This window comes from Cnephaeus nilssonii, assembly GCF_951640355.1.
Source record: "Cnephaeus nilssonii genome assembly, chromosome: 12".
Taxonomy (NCBI): Eukaryota; Metazoa; Chordata; class Mammalia; order Chiroptera; family Vespertilionidae; genus Cnephaeus; species Cnephaeus nilssonii.
This window is the reverse complement of record NC_137083.1, coordinates 14,118,896-14,141,329: the sequence shown is the minus strand read 5'-3', so window position 1 is coordinate 14,141,329 and position 22,434 is coordinate 14,118,896. Positions and strand designations below refer to the sequence as shown.

At 43.8% G+C, this 22,434-nt stretch overlaps 1 protein-coding gene across 1 annotated transcript in view; it reads left to right on the top strand.

The window, feature by feature from the left end:
• DNAH11 (dynein axonemal heavy chain 11) overlaps positions 1-22,434 on the top strand; it is a 201,131-nt gene that overhangs the window by 137,589 nt on the left and 41,108 nt on the right. The window contains exons 58-65 of the mRNA XM_079786504.1: positions 1,670-1,783; positions 2,860-3,003; positions 3,608-3,790; positions 5,255-5,356; positions 7,473-7,607; positions 12,180-12,350; positions 14,608-14,843; positions 16,348-16,470. Of these exons, the coding sequence (XP_079642630.1) occupies positions 1,670-1,783; positions 2,860-3,003; positions 3,608-3,790; positions 5,255-5,356; positions 7,473-7,607; positions 12,180-12,350; positions 14,608-14,843; positions 16,348-16,470 (1,208 nt within the window). The remainder of the gene's footprint in view (positions 1-1,669; positions 1,784-2,859; positions 3,004-3,607; positions 3,791-5,254; positions 5,357-7,472; positions 7,608-12,179; positions 12,351-14,607; positions 14,844-16,347; positions 16,471-22,434) is intronic.

Below are 22,434 nucleotides of genomic sequence, written 5' to 3'. Positions count from 1 at the left end.
CCCACCCTTGCCTTAAGGTTTCTTCTAGTACTAAAAATCTGCCATCCTGAGTTCAGCTTAAAGCGATGCCATTATAAAGGGTAACAACGCGCACTTATAGATTGATTATACCCTTATGGAAAAAAATACCTGATGTAATAACTCGCTTGGGCAAATACACGCTCTCTCTCATCTGTAACAGCATCCTCCAGCACACTGAACATGTAGCCTTCTTAGAATGTTCACGCTCCATTCCTGGCAGTTTTGGGGGCTGTGGTTTTGCAGCAGTTCTCGGTGAGCATGCCGAGTTTCCTTATTTACATTAACAGTAGCTGTGTATGTATTGGCATGAGGTCACATATCTACCCTGAACCAATTATGTTCATAAAAGGTGCAGTATACAGCAAAATAACGGTTAATCAGGAGACGGGTAATTACTGCTAATGAAGCTGTAGTAGACAACATAATTTGTTGTGAGCAGTGTTTAATTTTATGGTATAGTTAAACCTGTTCGTTCCCAACACATCGGAGGAAATGCACTTTGTTCACACTTTACATTCCACAAATCACCGTCACCTTGGGAACCATCTCCCAGGGTGACCAGATCCTGCCGCCCAGCGCCACAGCTTTGAAATTCCAATTTCTGCTGAGGACTAAAAATGTCCTCTCCCTGGCCATTCAGATTCTATAGGTGTCCTACATGGAGGAAGATAAAAACTCCAAAGCTTCTCACTTTGATTTGGTTCACGTGTACCCACACGGTTTCCCTATGTTCCATATCCCATGTGTTTATGTCCTGAGGCCGATACAGCACCCTCTTGGCGTGTGGAGACGGCCATTTGGCCCTCAGCAGGAGAGAGGACATCAGTGTCATTGTTCCATTGCCAAAGGCAGAACTGGACGGTTGCTGCTGTGGTTCCCTACCAGGTCCTTAGAGAAACCAGTAATTCGTCTTTATAAAAATTCTATCTGTGGCTCAACATGCACAGCCCAGAACAGTATCTTCTAGCCCAGTGGTCGGCAAACTCATTAGTCAACAGAGCCAAATATCAACAGTACAACAATTGAAATTTCTTTTGAGAGCCTAATTTTTTAGACTTCAACTATATAGGTAGGTACATTGTTATTAACTTAATTAGGGTACGTGGTATTTTGTGGAAGAGCCACACTCAAGGGACCAAAGAGCCGCATGTGGCTCACGAACCGCGGTTTGCCGGCCACTGTTCTAGCCGGTTGAACAAGAAAGCTTTTATCTATTTCTAAAGAAGAGCTAACATGGCTTTTAGGCAAATGTTAGCAAGAATTAGGTGGGGAATTCTAGCAAGAAAATCCGTGGTGTATGTTACTGAGCCAGCCTGGATTTTCACTTGCCCAGGACTCTCTGGAAAAGGAAATTGAAGAACAGAGGAATCCCTTAATCTTATATTTCTCATTAGTGGCAACTCATGGTTCAATTAGAGCCCATCTTGGAGCATGTTGGTACTTGAATCCATCCGTGTTGTGTGTTTTGTGCATGTCCCACGCTTTGTATATACAGTGTGCCCAAAGGGAATTGGTCTTAACACAAACCCTCCCCTATTCAAGATGCGGACAGTGCATCTGACTCAGCCCACATGTTTTCAGGAGAGAGATCCAAGATGCTGATGTGTGTTTGTGTGTGTGAGTGTGTGTGCTTTTCCTCTCTGACTAGGTGACAGCCATTCAGACCGAAGTGTCCCAGAAACAGAAAGAGTGTGAGGCCGACTTGCTCAAGGCTGAGCCTGCTCTGGTGGCTGCAACAGCTGCACTCAACACACTCAACAGGGTAAGGATGATTATTTTTGGATTCCTCAAAATAATACTTAACGTGTGTTTTTTTTAATCCTCACCCAAGGATATGTTTATTGAGTTGAGAGAGAGATGTGAGAGAGATTTCCTCTTTATATTTGAACCGCACAATGTTTATTTCCTTCTTTGTGCTTGTCTACATTTGTAGATTTTCCTCTGAATATATTATTGTTTACCCAGGCAGAAATAAATGCCACTTAGATATAAAGCTGAGCGTTTTTGTAAATGATGATGATGCGTGCAAATGCAGAGGAATCGTAGCCAGTTCTGTTGCCTTTGCTCTTATTTTCTGTGTGTGTGTTTTGTTTTTTTTTTTTGCATTCATTTCCCAAATAAACAGGCAGCTTATGGCAGTGGAGCAGACTCGGGTTGAACGTTTGATGAGTGTATTGGGCAGCTCATGAAAGACTATAGGAAGTGCTTGTTCTCTAAAATCATGTGTCATGAACCGACATGTGCTTCTTACAGGTACCAGCGCTCCTAAGTATTTGCCCTGACACTTGTAACTTACACCATTAACACCACCTGCTGGGTAAATCAAGATTCCGCTAGGAGAAGAGTAAGGAGGAGTGTACAGAATAGACAAAACCTGTACGGGCATCCTCCCAATCGAGAGCCACCTAGTGTACCAGAAAGTAGTGGTTGTACACGTGAAGCAGAAAATCACAACCGAGAGACACTGAACTAAGGGACTGTGTTTCTGCGAGGACCTGGTTAAAATGCAAATATGTTACATAGGTGGGATAGAACCCATGAATACCTTAAAACCCGTATGCTTATGAAATGTCCTGACTCATTGAGCAGGGCTCTGTAGGACCGGAATACCAGATGAACCATTTTTTCTTAGAGGGCAAAAAGGACAGTGATGTTTCCAGAGCATCAGGGGGGAAAGTACGCAGGGAGAACTGAACTTCTTGGGGCCTCAAGGTGGAATTCCTGCCCAACCGAGGCTGGTGTGGAATGGAGAGGTCGGAGGCCGCTGACGACCAGCTCGACAGCTCCCGGCGCTTCCCCAGCCCTCCCGGTCTCAGAGGTGCCTGTGCTTTTCCCCAGGTCAATCTCACTGAGCTGAAGGCCTTTCCCAACCCTCCGAACGCCGTCACCAACGTTGCCGCGGCTGTGATGGTCCTTCTGGCTCCCCGGGGCAGGGTGCCCAAAGACCGAGGCTGGAAAGCAGCGAAAGTCTTCATGGGAAAGGTATCCGACAGCCTGGCAGGAAGAAAACCCCCGTAACTGTGCTCAGTGCTGCGGTTATACTTGGCAGCAAAAGATGTTCCAATCCAAAGGAACCCTCTTCATGTCCGTGAGGGTAACCTGCTGTGTGTTCTTTAGACTTTGAATCTGTGTTGGCCAAGTTCGAGGTTAGCTTGGGGTTACAGCATCCCTAAGGCAGCACCAGCAGCCATTGGAAGGTTGCTAATTATTTGCGAAATTGTGAGAGCAGTTAAGTGTAGGAGGAAGAAAATTACATGGATTTCTTATGCTGGAAAGAAAAAATGTTACTAATGTATCAGAAGGTGAAGCAAAGGGGCTTTGGAGTATGTGAATTTCTTTTTCAAAATGTGAGGGCCTCCTGTGTAGGGACTGAATATTTTACCCCGGGATGGAAGAGATTTTAAAAGTGTCCATTGCTAATTCTAACTCCGTACACTAAAGACTGAAAAAGTCACACAGTAGGATAAATGCGGCTTGCCAATTTTGCCTTTGTAATGCGAGCCCTAAAAGCCGATTTTAACTTCCGATCTTGGAATTTTCTCTGAAGCCAAAGTGGGTTTTTGCAGTAAGTCCTTTTGCTTTACAGGTTGATGATTTCTTGCAAGCGTTAATTAACTACGACAAAGAGCACATTCCAGAGAACTGTCTAAAAGTGGTGAATGAACAGTATTTGAAAGACCCGGAGTTCAATCCCAACCTGATTCGGACCAAATCTTTCGCAGCAGCAGGCCTCTGCGCCTGGGTCATCAACATCATCAAGTTCTATGAGGTATCCGTCCTGGTCCAACGTGGAAGTCACAAAGGCCCGGCGATATCTTAATTCCTGGGCCAGTAAAAAGATGTAATTTGGAAATTAAGATAAAGTTCTAAGCATGAGACATGAAAGGGTCTGATTACATAGAATTCTATGCGGGAGGATACTTGAAATGTTGGAAACTGTCTTCCTCAGGGTAGAACAATTAGCTTCTTTAGATCAAATAGCAGCAATTAGATTTGATTCGATGAAAACATTAATTATATTTGTGTGAAAATGCTAATTTCATTTTGATTCGGAGAAAAAAACTGAACTTCTGAATTAATGTTCAGTTAAACTTGATCCCTGCTCTCAAAGCAAAAATTCACACCCTCTAGCGTAGTCATAGGGAGACGAGGAAATAGCCATTTTTTGTTTGTTTGTTTGTTTTAGTATTTTAATGGCAAGTAGGTTTTTGCCTGTGTATGGTCTCATCTAAAGTTCGTGCTTTGGGCAATAGAGAGAGAGGATGATCACGTCACGTAGTCATTTATTGATCCGCTTCCAAGCATCAGCCAACTGTGCCCTCAGCACTTTGCAGAGCACCGGGTATAAGAAGGGCCCGTGCACAGCCCTTCACTCTGAAAAGCCACCTCACTTCTGTCTTGGAAGGTTGTGTGTTACATTCAAAACTGGGATTACTGAGGAAATGCCAAGTGCAGGCAGTGACATTCCCAGAATGCTTTTCATAGAACCAGGCTACGTCCTGGATACGGAGGCCCCACAGGAACCGGGCCCTGCTGCGCTTCCCCTCTCTTTAGTGGAAGTCTGTAGAGAAGGAGCTCAGACAGATTGCCATTGATGCGCGGCCTCTCTCCGTAATAAAACGCCTGACCCCCTGCGCTCCTTGCCCCGCAGGCGCAAGTTAGACCGTGGCTGCGCTCCTGTTGTTTTGCTATAAAACTTCATTTCCTTTCTCTCTCCCCAACAGGAGAGAAAATATGGATCCACTAAATTCTCAAACGACCCATTCAGACACACACACGCTTCAGGCTGCCAGGGGCTTGGGAAAGAAAGTAAAAGCGTGGTTAATATTGTGTGAGGCTGCCTCCCACTTTCTGGGACAGAGACCCCCCCCCCTCCCAATTTCAACGACATGCCTGCATACCACAATTTCGAGTGACAGGAGGACTTGCTCCTGATTTTACGGCAAGCTAATTTTAGTATATTCGTGGCATTTGGCATACTTAGCATTAACGCAAGGACTTGTGGCTCTGATGTCCAGAGTACGTGCGTGAATAGTGGACAAGCAGAGAGAACTTGGAAGGCGGTGTGGAGGTTTGCTCTGCCCTTAGGGAGGCCCATTGCTAAGCAATAAGCGACCAATGGCTAGTGAATTAGAGACTTTAACTGTAAAGCCCCCAGCAGGGGAAGGATCGAATGATTACTTGTCGTCTCTGCACGGTCGTCTCATGAACGAACCCCCACGTGGCATTTCAGGTCTACTGTGACGTGGAGCCCAAACGCCAAGCATTGGCCCACGCGAACTCAGAACTGGCTGCAGCTACTGAGAAGCTAGACGCGCTCAGGAAAAAGCTTGTGGTGAGTACAAACGGTTGCCCTGAAGTTCCCAAGAGGGGGTACCTCCCCTCTGAGGATCCCACTTTCAGGTAGGGCCACGTGTGCATCCCTGCCAAACAGAAGGACATTCCATGTGTCGTTCTGTCTTCATCTGCATTCTCCTTTAGTAGCCGCTCCTTATCTGCTGTGTGCCAGACACTGAACCGGGAAAGTGGAAACTTGCATGATCGGAGGAGCGGGGTGTGGGGAGGGGGGGGTAGCGCATGTGATTGAAAGCAGGGACTCTGGAGCCAGGCTGCCTGGGTTTATATCCTGGTTCCTCCATTTACCGTTTCACCCTTCACAAGTTAGGTAGCCTCTCTGAGCCTTGGTTTTCTCATCTGTGCAGTAGGTATTACAGTAGCATCCACTTCTAGGGTGGGATTGTGAGGATTAAATGAGAGACATTCCTATTAAGAATTCAGCATGGTACCTGGCACACAATACAGACTTAGAGAATATCAGCTACAAAGATGATCAACATTCCTATTTTCACAAAGATGTAACCAATCCTTCTAAGTCCAGTGTTCTAAGTATTCATGTGACTTCATACATACAATGCAACAGGAGCACCAAAAAAGTGCCGCGCCTGGAGAAATGAGGGTGCGTGTCATAATGAAGGTGTGCTTGACCTGGGCTTCGCGAGTCACCAGGATCACTAGGTCGGGAGAGGTGTTCTTGGTAAAGAATAAAGAAAAGAGGGAAGAAGCAGTTGGTACATGTGAAGGCTCTTAGTTAACGACGTGATCAAACTAGCTTTTCAGCAACCGAATGGAAGCCTGGGGAGAGAGGAGTCTAGAGGCAGACAGACAAGTTCAGAGGCGCGGCCATGAGTCCTGCTAGGGCCTCAGGTAAGCAGAGCAGCCAGATGGGGAGAGTGAGACGGATGCAAGGCTGGCGGACAGCGGTTGGGGGGCGGGGGGAGGCCGGGGATGCAGAACAGAGATGATCAGTGTGAGATGCCTGACAAGACAGCAGTCAGAGTGAGGAGGCTCGGTCACCCTGGCACCTTGGGGAGCCCTCGGAGCTTCAGTCCAGTGTCTGTGAAGTAATGATCATAACGGCTACCTCCCAAGGTAGACACTGAGGACTTCTGGCCGCCCAGAACCCAGGTGTATCTCTGAGGAATTATCTTTCCTTGTTGGATACACTCAGGTGGGGCTTCTAGCAGGGGTGCCCTTGGCTTTGCTAGCCGAAGTCTAGAAGTATCATCCAAGCTTCGCCAATTTGATCCTCCATCTCTGAAACTGAGTCATGAGCAAAGAATAAAAAGAGTGAAAGTAGAAGTCATGCATGGGGTGGCGTCCCGGTGAGACTCTCAGGCACTTCCTGCTCCAGCTCTCAGCTCCTGGGAGTCTGCATGTGGTCCTCTGCCTTTCCTTCCCTCCTAACAGCCCCCCCTCTTTCCTTCCAGTGAATTCCCGTTAGCTAAAATTAGCTGACACCTGTTATTTCCCACCTCAGAATCCTGATGTCTCCAAGTGCTGTTTGATGGATCAAAATGCTGTTTGTTGCACAGTACACAGCCATGCATGGGAGTCCCCACTCTCTGTGTGCAGCAAACCCACGTGTTGGGTGTTCTGGGGCCAGACCCGGGGTTGAGAGAGAAGCCTGGCTCGGGAACGCAGATTTGGGATCACGGTGTGAAGATCACACGTATACATTGTCCAGTGGTCTGAGGGGACTCCATCATTAACCCTTTGCACTCGCTTGCTTTTTTCTCGATTCCTTTATTCTACTCGGGATTTAACACCCTTCCCCCTCTTTGTGGAGAACCAAAGGATGACCCTTATTTAAAAAGAGGATAAGGCTCAGGTACAAGAGAGAGGGGACAGTGCACCCATGGTGTGTGTGAGCCTGCAGGGCACGTCCACGCACCCCGTCGCCGGCTGCCCTCTGCCCAGGGCAGGAGGCAGGCCGAAGGCCGCCTGGCGAGCTGGCGGTCTGTGGCGGCACTCCTTCCCTAACACGTCTGCGAAAGGGGCGAAGGAGGGACAGAGGTTTGTTTCACAGCTTAAATGGGTGGTTTAAGCTGATTATAATATTTCATCTTGAATATCTAGAAATGGCTCAGAAGTTCATTTTGATTCTTATTCAGGATCTGGATCGAAATCTGAGCCGACTCACAGCTTCGTTTGAAAAAGCAATAGCTGAGAAGGTTCGGTGCCAGGAAGAGGTGAACCAGACAAACAAAACCATTGAACTGGCCAACAAACTTGTCAAGGAACTTGAGGCAAGTTCACCTTTTCTTCCCAGATTCTACCTAAAATATGCAGATCAGCACTTCGGGGTCTTGTCTTTATTTGCTGTCAATAACTAAGTAGATGTGAAATCAACCATGAAGGAGAATATCCCATTATCATTCATACTGGATCTAACTTACCCAAAGTAAGAACTGACCATTCTCTGTATTTTTCAGTAGATAGCCATGAACTCAGTGGTTTTCCTGAATATGTTATAAACGCAGGCCAGCTGCTAGGTAACGGTGCCATTGAACTGTTGTCTGAGTCATTTAATATACATTTACAATTGAATTCTACCATCAGAACATTACTTCAAATTAAGCCTGCATGATATTCTCTGTGGCATCTTTTTAGAGATGACTGATGTGCTAATTCTAAAAGTAGATAGGATGATTGCCCGAGTCGGTGAATACACTAAAAATCCACTCAATTGTGTACTTGAAAGGATGAATTTCATATCTGAATTCAATCTTAATACAACTATTTTTATTTAAGGACTACCTAAAAGTAGATAACTGCTCTATTAGAACTGTATTTAGCTGACAGTAACAGAAAAGTTGGTTTATAGCGGCTTAATCAAATGGGAGTTAATTTTTTTACATATCACAGAAAATTCCAGAGGGTAGACATTGTCAGTGTTGACTCAGGTAATTAGCAACCGGACGCCTAATCTCTGTACCCTCTGCTCCTCCACACTTAGCAGGTGGTCGCTCACCCTCATGCATTTTGCATCGCGGTCACAGAAGGCTGTTATACCTCAGATTCAGGCAGGAGAGAGAGTAATCTGTATCAGCTGAATTTTTGTCTCTTTTTTTAATCCTCACCCAGGAATATGTTTTTATTGATTTTAGAGAGAGAGGAAAGGGGAGAGAGAGATAAACATCGATGTGAGAGAGAAACATCCATTGGTTGCCTCCTGTACGCACCCTGACTGGGGATCAAACCCAGAACCTTTTGGTGTACAGGATGATGCTCCAACCGACTGAGCACCCGGCCAGAGCTGGATTTTTGTCCTTTTATAAGAAAAACTGAAGTTTTCCTAGGAATGTGTTTGGCAGACTTCACTTATGTTTCTCTATCCAGAGCTAGATTGACCACGTGTAGCTGCAAAGAAGGCTGGGAAATAGGAAAACGGGGATATGGTGATTGGCTGAGCCAATCACGGTTCATCGCATGGGGCTGGACTCCTCACCACCCTATTCAAAATCAGAGTTCCCTTAGCAAGAAAGAAGGGAGAAATGTGTTAGGGTCAGTTGAACTGGGGGATAGCCTAACTTATAATTACACTGGACTTTTTACTAGTAAAAATCTAATTTAAAAAACAAACAAACAAACAAATTTAAGTCCATCATCCCTCATAGTTCATTCTGCAAAATCCACTCTCTCCATTCCATCTCAGAATCCCAAGTCTGTTCTTCCAGTTGTTAGGGCCGAAAGCTTTGGCATCCCCCTGGACTGTTTGCTCTTTCTCATGCCCCACACCCAACCCACGGAATACATGCTGTACTGGCTCTGCCTTCAAAGCCCATGTGGAACCCCGCATCCTCATCCTCCTCGCCTCTCCGTGCTGGTCCAGGCCACCAGCATCTCTGCTCTGGAGTACCGCCCTCGCTTCCAACATCACCCCTGAGTCCTCTCCCTTCACTGCACCTGAGTCGTGTTTCAAAAAATTAAGTTCATTCCTGACACTGGTGTCTCAGAATTCTTCAGTAACTAATGGTCTAACTCAAAGGGCAGTCCAAAGGCGCCCCCTGGCCTGCAAGGCCGTATATGACCTGGCTCCGGGATACCTCCTGTCCTCACCCCTGCCACCTTCCCTCTCGCTCCAACTGCACTGGCCTTGCTCTTCCTACTTTGCGTCCTTTGCCTTTTTCCTCCACGTGGCTTACCTTCCCCCCCCCCCCCCCCCCCGATGATGACATCATTGGCTCCCCAACTTCCTTCAGGTCTCTGCTAAACGTTCTCCTCATCACATGGTTTTCTCTGCTCTCTCACCCGCCCCCCAGCACACACCCCGCTCTTACTCTGTTTTATTTTTCATAACATTGATCAGCACATGACATATACACTTACCCATGTACACATATAAGCGCCTCAAGAATAGGAACCTCACCAGTTTTCTGCACGGCTTAATCCCAAGCGTATAGCACAGTCCCCGGCACATCATAGGCATCAGTAGATATTTGTCAAGTGAATGAATGGGTGCGCTTTGGGAGCCTCCTATGTTAAAAAAAAAAATCTGGGGCCTTTTGAAGACTCATTTTTCTTAGGTCAGTTGAGAAACTCCACCACTTCTGTTGGAGTTTCCCACTTCTCCCATTTCGTGTGGTGAGATTTAAGCAGTTTGAAATGTTCACCACTTGGGAAGTATCCGAAGAAAAGAAAAAGTGCCATTTAATTAGACTGTTTTCCTGAGGTAGTTACAGATGTCCGAACGTTTTTTGAAGGGTAAAGCAGGCTCTATGCTGCATCTCTAACACACAGCACTGTCTCCAAAGGCCTTAGTTACTCTTGAAGATTTAGACAAGGGGAGGAAAATGTTTGACCAGTATTAACTAGCAATATATATGTATATATACACACATATGTGCATGTGTGTGTATATATATATATATTTAAAGGATTACTTGAAGATGCCAGACCTTTTCCTTTGAGGATAAATTCTTTCTGACTAGAGCGGGAGACAGTTAACTTCTGAAAAGCATCAAGACTGATGATTTTGTCTATATAGCATTGACCTGGAAGCTCAGCCATTCAGACTAATAAATCAGGCAATTTATATTTAATCATTAACTAACTCCTGAGCTGAACAGCTGTTCAAAATTAGAAATTGGGTCACCCCAGCCAGGATGACATTACAGGCAATCTATAATGCATTAGAATAAAATTATAGTGATTTTTAACTGTCTAGAAATTTATTAGAGGACATGTTCCAACTCTTAAACCCTTGTTAGCCAGTGTCAGTAATGATTTATGTTGCGTGGGTGGTATAGTGAAATTACTGACAATTTTTGTAGCCAATAAGTCTCTGTTTAGTAAATCTTCAAACTTCAAAGCTGTTTTGGAGAATGAGGTAGGTGCACTTTATTGTTGAACATTTACTAACCAACGACAACAAAGATGGAGCGAAGGCAAATGAGAGATTCCTCTTCAAAATTAATGGATCTGTTGTCAGCAGCTGAGGAAGGAAATGAATGAATTCTAGAAAGAGGGTAGAGAGCTGAAGTTCCTTAGTGTTTAATTGTTATAGCTAACTTGGAGTGACCTGTATGAAGCAAAGCAGGGAGACTATCTTAACAAAGCTTTGAAAAACATTTGCAACTGCTCATTTCATGACCTCAGTGCTGTGGGCATTATGATGGTTTGTAGGCAACTGGCATTCCAATCTATTCTGATATGCATCATGGGATCTTTGCTTGTACTATCAAATTGCTGATTTTTTTCCCCAGGTCCTGTTAATTTGCATGTGCTTAGAATGTATTCATTTTTAGCATGCATTGAAACAAAGTGAATTAGTGAACTACCCTGTAGTTTAATCAATCTGTAGATATTTATTGCCATTTTATTCAAATTCAATTTTAAGGGCTCCACGTACTTAACCTGAAAATCAAATTTTAAATGGTCATCCAACTAGCTATCAGGACTTCAACAGCATTCTTGGAGTGTATGATCTTTAAGGCTAGTGAAGTTCTTTGATTTCCATGTTTTTACCTGTGGTATAGGTTCTGACACTGACCAAGTGATTTTATTAGAAAAATACCCCGAGTAGAAACTACCAGCACTTATTCTTCAATTAATAGGATTCTGGATAGGTGGTTCTTTAAGCCTTACGTTTTAATTAACAACATCAGGGGTGTTTGTCATTTTCCTTTTTCTAAAATAAGCCAACAGCCAGTATGTTAAAGAAAAAAGAAAGTTGGCCTAGGGCAGTGGTCGGCAAACTCATTAGTCAACAGAGCCAAATACCAACAGGACAACGATTGGAATTTCTTTTGAGAGCCAAATTTTTTAAACTTAAACTTCTTCTAACACCACTTCTTCAAAATAGACTCGCCCAGGCCGTGGTATTTTGTGGAAGAGCCACACTCAAGGGGCCAAAGAGCCGCATGTGGCTCGCGCAGTTTGCCGACCACTGGCCTAGGGCAGTGTAGGGCCCTGGCTGAAAAGCAGGAGATGTGGAAAGCAGCCAAGTTGTCATTAAGCATCATTCAGTCTTGGCCACAGCTCCTGATACTCCACTCCCAGACGGACAGGAGTGTGACTGTCATCAGCCTTTCCCGAAGGCCCTCCCTCGGTCACAGTGAAGGAGTTAGGGCATCTAAGGAGAAGATGTTCGAGATCTCACGTCGTGTTGTAGTAACTCCACGGAAGAGAGTATGAGAGCGCCTTCCGAATCATGGGTTTCAGACGCGTGAACGATTGTAATGGTCATCCAACCAGTTCTGTTCTGCTCCTTCTAAGGACTGGACGTCGGCTTACCTTGTGCTCCAAGGCCGTCACATTAAGCATTTGTTGAGGGGATGCTCACCCTGCAATTACAACTAAGTAGTTTTATCTTTCAGTCGGAGAAGATTCGCTGGGGCCAGTCTATAGAATCCTTTGAAGCTCAAGAGAAGACACTCTGTGGCGATGTTCTGCTGACGGCGGCCTTTGTGTCTTACGTCGGATCCTTCACGAAGCAGTATCGCCAGGAACTGGTGGACTGTGAGTGGGTTCCCTTTCTTCAGCGAAAGGTAAGCTCAGCTCCTTGCCTTGTCAGCATTTGGGAGCGTCACACTGAAATTTCAGTAGTAAAAACAGTGCATATATACCAGGCCCTGTTGTACCTCTGTAACAGGAACTGCCTGGAAATTCTGCTGTGAAGGAGATGCTCCTTGTGTGTGGCAGTTTTTCTTATTTTAATGATGGCTAAACAGAGGGATGAAAAATATGAAAATTAATTATATAAACAAAACTGATAACTGAAATAAAATTTGGATTATGTTATTGTATAGTATGAAACCTTTTGTTTTCTTACTAATATTATGAGTTGTTTGTTAACGTGTGTGTTTTTTTCATGACTACTTTCAGATTAGAAGTATACCATTTTATACTTAATTATAAAAATAGCTCAACTTAAGCCCGGCCAGTGTGGTTCAGTGGTTGAGTGTCGACCTATGAACCAGGAGGTCACAGTTCGATTCCCAGTCAGGGCACATGCCCTGGTTGTGGGCTCGATCCCCAGTGTGGGGAGTGCAGGAGACAGCAGATGAATGATTCTCATCACTGATGTTTCTCTCTCTCTTTCTCTCTCCCTCTCCCTTCCTCTCTGAAGTCAATAAAAATATATATTTTAAAAAATAGCTCATCTCTCTCTCTAAAATCAATAAAAAAACATATCCTTGGGTGAGAATTAAAAAAAAAAAATACTGGATGTTGATAGCTTTTGAGAACTTTGTGTGGTTCTAAAATGCAGGCTGGGGTTAAGAGCCACGGCCCTGGGGGAGATGTGGGTTTTGGGTAAGACACACAAGTAGAGAGCAAGGAGTTTGATCCAAATAGGACTAGGACACTGCAGGGCACCTGGGAAAGGCTTTCAGAAAGTGCAACAGTGGGGGCACGCGTTTGGAGCACGGGGTACGGAAGAAACCAGGTAGCATGGTGGTAGCTGATGAAAAGGACAGGGGCAGTGGGCACACATGACCTTGAAGATCCAAATCACACTGTTACCCAAAATTGTTTCCCTCCAAAGAGTAGCACAGAGGGTGGTGGTAGACGGTAAGAATTTAAAGCCACATATCCTTGGCTAATAGGAAGATGCTCATTCTAAACAATACCCATTTACTTGTGTCTTTAAGGAAACTGTATCAAGTCAGATACCAAGGCTTAGTGTTCATATCACTAGGAGGTAGCGTTTACTTGTAAGATAACATCATAGTCAGGAACAGTAAGAATATTGTGCTACTTTTCCTATATTGATATCAAATTGCATCCTAGCTTTACTCTGGGAATTTTCCCAGCATTTAGTTTACTGAAGCTCTGTGGCCAACCAATAAATCAAACACCTACTGCTGCTCTGGCCTCCCCTGCCTACTCCCAGTTGGGCTCTTGCTGTAATCTCTTACGGAGGCATGTTTCCATCAAGCCTGGGGACCAGCTCCTTTTCCATCTTGCCCATTTTGGCATCTCCAGGCGGTGTTTTATGTGTAGGAGGTGCTCAATATGGTAAATGCTTGGTGATTGATGACACAACAAATAAATTGCTTTCCGTGATCTTGTTAAGTTTTGGTAAAACTGGTCCATTTTTATAAAGAATGACCCCTATTCTTTAAAACCGATTTCTCTCTCTCTCTCTCTCTCTCTCTCGCTCTCTCGCTCTCTCGCTCTCTCGCTCTCTCGCTCTCTCGCTCTCTCGCTCTCGCTCTCACTCACTCTGACTCTGTCTCTCTCTCTCTCACAGTACAGCTCCCCCATTGCAGTGCTTTCTGCAATCACAGTTAGGCCTGGGCACAGCCAGCAAGCTGATGGAGTGAATGCATCCTATTAACCCATCCCAGAAGGAGATGTCAGCTCCTTGTGGTGACGGCCTGTAGTAAAAGGTGAAATGTTGGAGCAAGATGTCCCGCTCTAGCATGGCTAACGTGGGGTGACCCCTCCATTGGCCAAATACATTTCCGTTATCGACCGTACTTCCTGGTGTCTAAGTTCACGCTCATCTTGTTGGAGTAGCTGTAGATGTATGTAGAGGGCAAAGTCCCTTGAGGTCAGATAGAGGCAGTAATAAAGCAGATATTGACAGAATCCTAAGAGGTAAATGACAGAATCCTAAGAGGTAAAATACGGGGCTCATTGGCTCAGATTGTATTTCATGGTGAGAGTTTATTTGGCTTCTCAGAGTCCACAGAGCACTTGCATGTCTTCTCTTGGTTTGAGTCTCTTTCCTTGTCTGTCATCCTGAGTCTTTTGCTCTGCCCCACTATTTATGCATTGCATTTAACCCTGATTTTAAAGGTTTCCATTCCAATAACCGAAGGCCGGGATTTGATTGCCATGTTGACGGACGATGCTACCATTGCTGCCTGGAATAACGAAGGCCTGCCCAGTGATAGGATGTCCACCGAAAACGCCACAATCCTCACACACTGTGAGCGCTGGCCCCTGCTGATAGATCCCCAGCAACAGGGAATTAAGTGGATCAAGAATAAGTATGGAACTGACCTGAAAGTCACACATTTGGGCCAGAAAGGGTATGTGAAGTCTGAGGGATTGGCTCTCTCTCTAGCTGGTGTGAAATGGGTCTGATTGAAGTCCTGGCATTTGGTAGACCTCGCTGCCACTTTGAAAATGTGACAGTTTGGTGGTACTTGTCTGCCTGATCCTGTTTCATGTGAAGTCTTTCTGTTGAAAAGCATTTATGTTGGGCCGCACCCACTTACCTGAAGAGGAAATCAGATTGAAGGCGAGAGCAAACCCTGCATTTGAGAGGGAAAATATGTCCATTTCCTAAGGCCAGGACTGGAAATGTGATGCATTGTAATCCTTCTTTAGAGCATTTGGCATATCACAAGAATTGTCAACTGCACCTACAGGCTTAGTGATGTGTACTCTTTGCCTACAGTAGGGCTTTAACATGGCTGTAAGTCCTACTACTGAATACGCGAAGATAATTTGATTTCTTAGTCAAGTATTACATGTCACTTATGAGGATTGAATCTACTCTGAGATTTCCTGTTGTTGGGCCTGCTAATACTATCTGATAAGTGGAAAGCTCTCTTGTATATAACTGGTGTTCAGTTAATGTTGAATAATTTTGGACTTACTGATATTTCATTTGAGTCCTCCATCATCTTTTCACATGTAAAATGAAATAAGGAATATCTGCAATTGTGCAGATAAATGTCCTCCCTGCTCATCTGAATATTTGGAGAAAATTAATTTCGAAGGGGAGAGACTGTTTTTGAAGAATGGGAATGAAATAAAATGATAGTTCACCATTTTACATGACTGAACCTAAAGATTTAAAAAAATGAACGTTTGATAAAACCACAAGACATTTGATAGAATTTGAATTTTTTAAATTAAAAAAGGTCCCATCAAATGCATTTAAATTTATGATGTCTGGATAGCTTTATTTATTTCAACCATAATGATCATCAAAAGGAACTAATTTATGTGTGGGCTTATTAATTCAAACTATTGAATTTCACTTGAAAAATATAACTGAAATTTATCTCAAAACTGAAAGGTTCGGAGTGGGCCAGGGTCGAACACCTAGGACATGAGGCCATCATGTATCAAAAGAGATTTTTATTTCAGGCACCTGGGTGCAGCGGGGCTGAGCCCGCCAAAGGCATCAGTAGAGACTGAGGGGAGAGAAAGGTGTTTATTGGTCCTTGCTGGCTGCAGGCCGTTCTGCTGCTGTAAGGGTCCGGTCCGTCCTTGGCCCCACCCGATGCCGGGTGGCTAATGGTTACCTAGGCTATGCAGTGTTCAAGGCTGCAAGCTTTCTGCAAGACACCTGCTAAGCACAATAAGTTTTCTCTGCCCCGTTTTATTCTCTTCAACCCTTTCAAAAACCTAATCTTTAATTTCCATGTAATCTAGTTAAGGAAGAATACTACTTTATAAAACAGTTTTCTCTAATTTGTCCCATTTAAAATGGGACAAAAATATGATTTAGTAGAAATAATTTTGAACATTTTCCCTGCGCTTACTTACATTTTGTTGTCTCTATTCTGATGGAATTTGAAGGTTTTTGAATGCCATTGAAGCTGCTCTGGCCTTTGGAGATGTCATCTTAATTGAAAACCTTGAGGAAACGGTAGATCCAGTCCTTGACCCACTGCTTGGCAGGAACACGATTAGAAAAGGAAAGTAAGTATTGCTGAGTGTTTAACGTCCGTTTTGTGTTACATATGAGTTTGGTCATCAGCTTCTATGTCTTAGCCTCATAACCAGACATAATCGATTGGATTCTTCTTGGTGATGTTTCTGACTTTTCATTCCATGGGACCTACATTCCAAGACCAAAGCCACCTCAGTGTGATCCAGACTTTCAGACTATGTGTCTGCTGGATCAGATTCATGCTGCCCAGTTCCTGACTTACAGACAAGACTGCATTGTCACAAGTCTGAATAGTTGCTCCTTTATTAATTTATACCAATGTTTCTCAAACTTCAGTACTTTGCAAAACTACCCTTTTCGCCAGAACTGCAAATCACTTATATCCTTATTTACTTAATATTTTTCTTTAAACCAACTTAAAATCCACTCACTATTTTTTTACCGTTAGCCTCATTGCAAGTAATAGCATCCACAACATTTTTTCTAATATACTTAAAATATAACTATTAAAAAAAATAATTCATTAATGGATACCTAAAATCATCCCCAACATTTCACAGAGGTGGACTACCTAAAAGTGGGAATAGCCCTAGCCGGTTCAGCTCAGTGGATAGAGCATCGGCCTGCACACTGAAGGATCCCGGGTTCGATTCCCATCAAGGGCATGTGCCTCGGTTGCAGGCTCCTCCCCAGCCCGGGCCCTGGTCAGGACGAGGCATGCTGGAGGCCACCAATCGATGTGTTTCTCTCACATCGAGATTTCTCTGTCTTTCCCTCTCTCTTTCCAAAAATCAATGGAAAAATATCCTCGGGTGAGGATTAAAAAAAAATATATTCAAAAAATGGGAATACCCCCATGTGATGTTCTAAATGCTGCCATTCCCCCACACCCTACTCTCTTGGACATTCTCCCAGGGCAGTGACACCATTTCCAAGGACTCACCAGGTTGTTTTGTGTGAAAGGTCAGAGGTCGCAGTTATGTCTCCAAGGCCTGCATGGCCTCAGGGGATGTCGGGAGGTCTTGGCATCCCAAAGGCTCTTTGTGCCTCTTCACTCAAGAACCAACATCCACTAGACTCATCTCACTGCATTTCTCTCTCTCTCTCCTCTCTCTCTCTCCTCTCTCTCTCTCCCCTCTCTCTCTCCTCTCTCCCCTCTCTCTCTCCTCTCTCCCCTCTCTCTCTCCTCTCTCCCCTCTCTCTCTCCCCTCTCCCCTCTCTCCCCTCTCTCTCTCCCCTCTCTCCCCTCTCTCTCTCCTCTCTCCCCTCTCTCCTCTCTCCCCTCTCTCTCCTCTCTCCCCTCTCTCTCTCCCCTCTCTCCTCTCTCCCCTCTCTCCCCTCTCTCCCCTCTCTCTCTCCTCTCTCCCCTCTCTCTCTCCCCTCTCTCCTCTCTCCCCTCTCTCTCTCCTCTCTCCCCTCTCTCTCTCCTCTCTCTCCTCTCTCCCCTCTCTCCCCTCTCTCTCTCCTCTCTCCCCTCTCTCTCTCCCCTCTCTCCTCTCTCCCCTCTCTCTCTCCTCTCTCCCCTCTCTCTCTCCTCTTTCCCCTCTCTCTCTCTCCTCTCTCTCTCTCTCTCTCTCTCTCTCTCTCTCTCTCCTCTCTCCTCTCTCCTCTCTCCTCTCTCTCTCTCTCCTCTCTCCTCTCTCCCTCTCTCTCTCTCTCCCTCTCTCCTCTCTCTCTCTTCCTCCCTCCCTCCCTCTCCCCCTCTCCTTTACAGAGGAGTAATTTCAGAACTTCCCCAACCCCCTTCTTCTTTGATGCCCATTCTCTCAAAGGTATCTCTCTCCTTTTTCATCACTAGATTATTCCCGTCAATTTTAAGTGGAAATAGGCCTGCTTAAAGGTGACTAACTTCTGTTTTTTAAATAGACTCTAACCAATGAGTATAGAATATATTCTACATCTCACCAAGTAAATCCATTTGCAGTGACTGACAACTTATAATTGTTTAATAAACCAGGATTTACCCAGACTTACATTTAGAACAGTCTAATAAGCCACTTAACAAACTGCAACTGCAACATAAATATAATTGCAGCTGTGTCTGATGTGTTAAAAATATAGTGTAATAGCTTGAATGTCACTAAAGTGAAATCCTTGTTATTAAGGTTCTGACTCTGTTATGAAGACCTAAAATTTTTTGTCAGTAAGATACATATTCTCCAGCTTTAACTTGGACTTCCAGTAACACAATTTAGGTGTAAGAAAGTTGGTGACAATCTCTCTCTCTCTCTCTCTTTCTGAATATGTGTAATCTTTTAGGCTTTATAGAGCTGACCATGTCATTCCAGCATTATTTAAAAGGTTAAAAGAAATTAAAATGATATGAAAGAGTATCAAAAACTCTGTTTATTGTATGCAGTTATTACCTTAACAGTCCTACTAAACTCATGTGTGGGAACAACCACTTGTATGAGGGTAAATTTCAAATCTGTAGCTTCAGTTTTTTCCACTTCCCTCTCCCATGTAGATGTTTTTAGAGTATCTTTATCCAGAGAATCTGAGTGCTAGTGATGCTTACATGTTCTACCAGCCACTGAATAAACCTCTCTGAGCATGGCTGTATAAACCATGATGAGGTATAGATCCTGCCCTTAAAGAAGCTACATTTCCCCAGGGAAAGACAGACCTATCTATACTAATAAAAGGGTAATATGCTGCCAAAACCGGTTTGGCTCAGTGGATAGAGCGTCGGCCTGTGGACTCAAGCGTCCCAGGTTCGATTCCGGTCAAGGGCATGTACCTTGGTTGCGGGCACATCCCCAGTGGGGGGTGTGCAAGAGGCAGCTGATCGATGTTTCTCTCTCATCGATGTTTCTAACTCTCTATCCCTCTCTCTTCCTCTCTGTAAAAAATCAATAAAATATATTTAAAAAAAGGGTAATATGCTAATTAAACCAGATAGACCGGACATCCTTCTGGACAAAGCCATGGTGGCGGGGAGGGGGTGGGCGGCAAGGCAGAGGCAGTTAGGGGCCATCAGGCAGGTAGGCAGGTGAGCAGTTAGGAGCCAGCGGTCTCAGATCCCAAAAGGGATGTCTGATTGCCGGTTTAGGCCCGATCATACATTCCCCGAGGAGTCCCAGATTGGAGAGGGTGTAGGCCAGGCTGAGGGGACCACCCCCGCCCCCATGTACGAATTTCGTGCACTGGGCCTCTAGTAAACAATAAAAGGAATACAGAGCCGTTGGTGAGATGATTGCATGGCAGGGAGTTGTCGGTTCTATAGTAGAGACTTGGAAAGGCCACATTGTTTTCCAAAGTGTTTACACTGATTCCTGTGCTCATCTGTAGTGTACAAGAGTTGCAAAGTCTTTCAGGGAACTGAGGTAGGGACTTTTCACCCTTCTGCTGTTTTTTATAATACAAAAAGAAATTGTATTTAATACCACTAGCCACTTTTTCCCAGGAGGAACTATTCCTACATCCTATTTTTTCCCACCTCTTATTTTTGAATGGAAAAAAAAAAATTGAGGACACTCAAAAATTTTAGACTAAATTTTTTTATAAAAGCTTTAAAAGTACTTTGGAATAAAGTTTGATATTTAAATGATTGTATCCTTTTTATCTGACAAGAAATATGCTTAAACAAAACAAATGCTCTCTTGGTTCCTCATATAACTTTTTAAAAAGTGAGACACCCTCACTGGTGTTACTCAGTGATTAGAACGTCAGCCTGTGCACCCAAGGGTTGCTGGTTCAATTCCCAGTCAAGGGCAAGTACCTGGGTCACAGCTCTGAACCCTGGCCCCAGTAGGTCCAGGCATGTGCGAGACGCAACGGATCATGTGTCTCTCTCACATCTATGTTTCTCTCTCTCTAAAAATCAATGGGAAAACTATCCTCGGGTGAGGATTAACGAGAGAGAGAGAGAGAGAGAGAGAGAGAGAGAGAGAGAGAGAGAGAGAGAGAGAGAGAGAGAGAGACTTTATAAAATATTCACACATATGCAAGCTAGAAGGGGGTATGGAAAAATAAATTAGATTGGTAGAAATAGGAATTCTTTTTCTTTCTTTTAATGAAACAAAAACTGGGAGAAAACGATGAAAAGTATAATTAATAGGAAAATGTTGAAGTGCTTTGTTTGATAATAGAGCTAGAAACCCATTTGCAATGTTAAAAAAGGAACAGAAAAAATTGAATTTACCTTGATCACATCCCACATGAATCTACATGTTTGTAAATTTTCTAATAGGTGTTCCTTTTGTGATCTCCAACAGAGGACACTTGATTTTTTTTCTATGTTTCCCTTTGCATTATAAAGACAGAATAGTAGTGGAAATAAGAAAAAGAGGGGGAGACAAACCCTGGGGATTGAAAGCTGGTGTATCACCCAGAATATATTTATTGCATCATATTCCGCAAATGCAGGTGGAATAATACTGTTATACTCCTGAGAGAAGGCACCTCAGAAAATTTCCGGCTATTAATAGTGTTTTTATTTATCTTAGTTCTGTTTTTTGTTTTTGTTTTTTTTTTTGGGGGGGGGGTTTGAAAAAACTAATGTTAGTTTATTCTTCCTAATAATGAATGTCTGAGAAGATGCTTGTGATAGATATAGCATAGCCCAAAAGTTGAAGTTCATTAATAATTGGAATGTTGTGGAGTATGAAGTAATGAATACTAATTACTCCTTTCATGTCTGACAGCTCCCTGTGGACCAATACATCAGCCCCGACTTTAATTTGGTTCTAGTAATGGTTTCATCAATAGCACATTAAACCTGTGTTTGGGAAGATATACAGTTGAACCTGACCCACATAGTAGATGCCGCTGTCATAATGGCCACAGGCTGACAACAGCTGGGTAATTACAAATAATTAAATCCACCAAACTCCAGACAATCCTAATTTTAAGTAAAATATATCTTATGGTAGCAATCGACAGAAAACATATCTGGGAAGATTTATCAACATGTACTTTTTTCCAAAGCAAATTTACTGGCTTCCATATTAGAGAAGTTGCTGATGTGTGAAGCATCTTCATAAAATTATATCTCTGTAATCTTTCAGATCTCCCAAACATTATTAAGAGAATTTATAAACTTTAATTTTAGCTGGAGTCACCTTACTGCAGCATGCATTTTGATTGGAAAATGCATATATGTTTCTGAGCATATAAATATTTTTAAAGGCATTTTGTACATTATTCTATATTTATTTTTACATAATTTTTTAGTAATAGTGTTTAAGAAGTATTCCCTAGGAAGAAACTTAAAACTAACTAATAGAAATATTAACTGTGTGACATAAATTTCTATTTTTATAGAAGTAATATCATGAAAGGGAGAATAGTATTTTATAGATATTTATTTTGTAATGACTAGGTTTCCTGAAAGTCGTGCTAAAACTAATACAAGGAAGTCTCTTAGTTTCAGGTTTTCAGTTGATTAAATAATAAGTTGCTGCCTTTGGAGTTGATGCCATACGATTGTATTATAATAGATAGTGGTCCAGTGCACCAAATTCGTGCACAGGTCGGGTCCCTAATGGCTGCCAGCTGCCGGCTGGGGCCTCACTTTGCACCCACCTTGGCCTGACGCCACCTGCCCACTCACCTGCCCCACCATCCCACTGCAGTCCCGCTCTCATCGGGGCCCATTGGGGCCGGCAGCACCTCCACTGCCGCCCACTGCCAGTGCTGCATTGCTGACTCCCACCATGTTCTGCGCCGCCCCCTGGTGGTCAGCGCATGTCTAACTCCCAGTCGGTCGAACTCCCACTCGTGGGGACAACTTGCATATTAGTCTTTTATTATATAGGATTATAGATTTGTTTGAATGAGGTCTTTGGTGGGAGTTAAAACAAAATCATGTTCAGTTCTATCCCACACTGTAATAGAACGTCTCTCTTGAGCTGGAAGCTTATGGTTTCAAGTAAACTCTGGAGTGATACAGTTCTCTCATGTCCCTGTGGGTAAGAATATTTTTATTTTCAAGTTAAATTCATGCCTTCATAGAAGAGAATTCAACATTCTAGGCTCTCCCAATTTCTAAA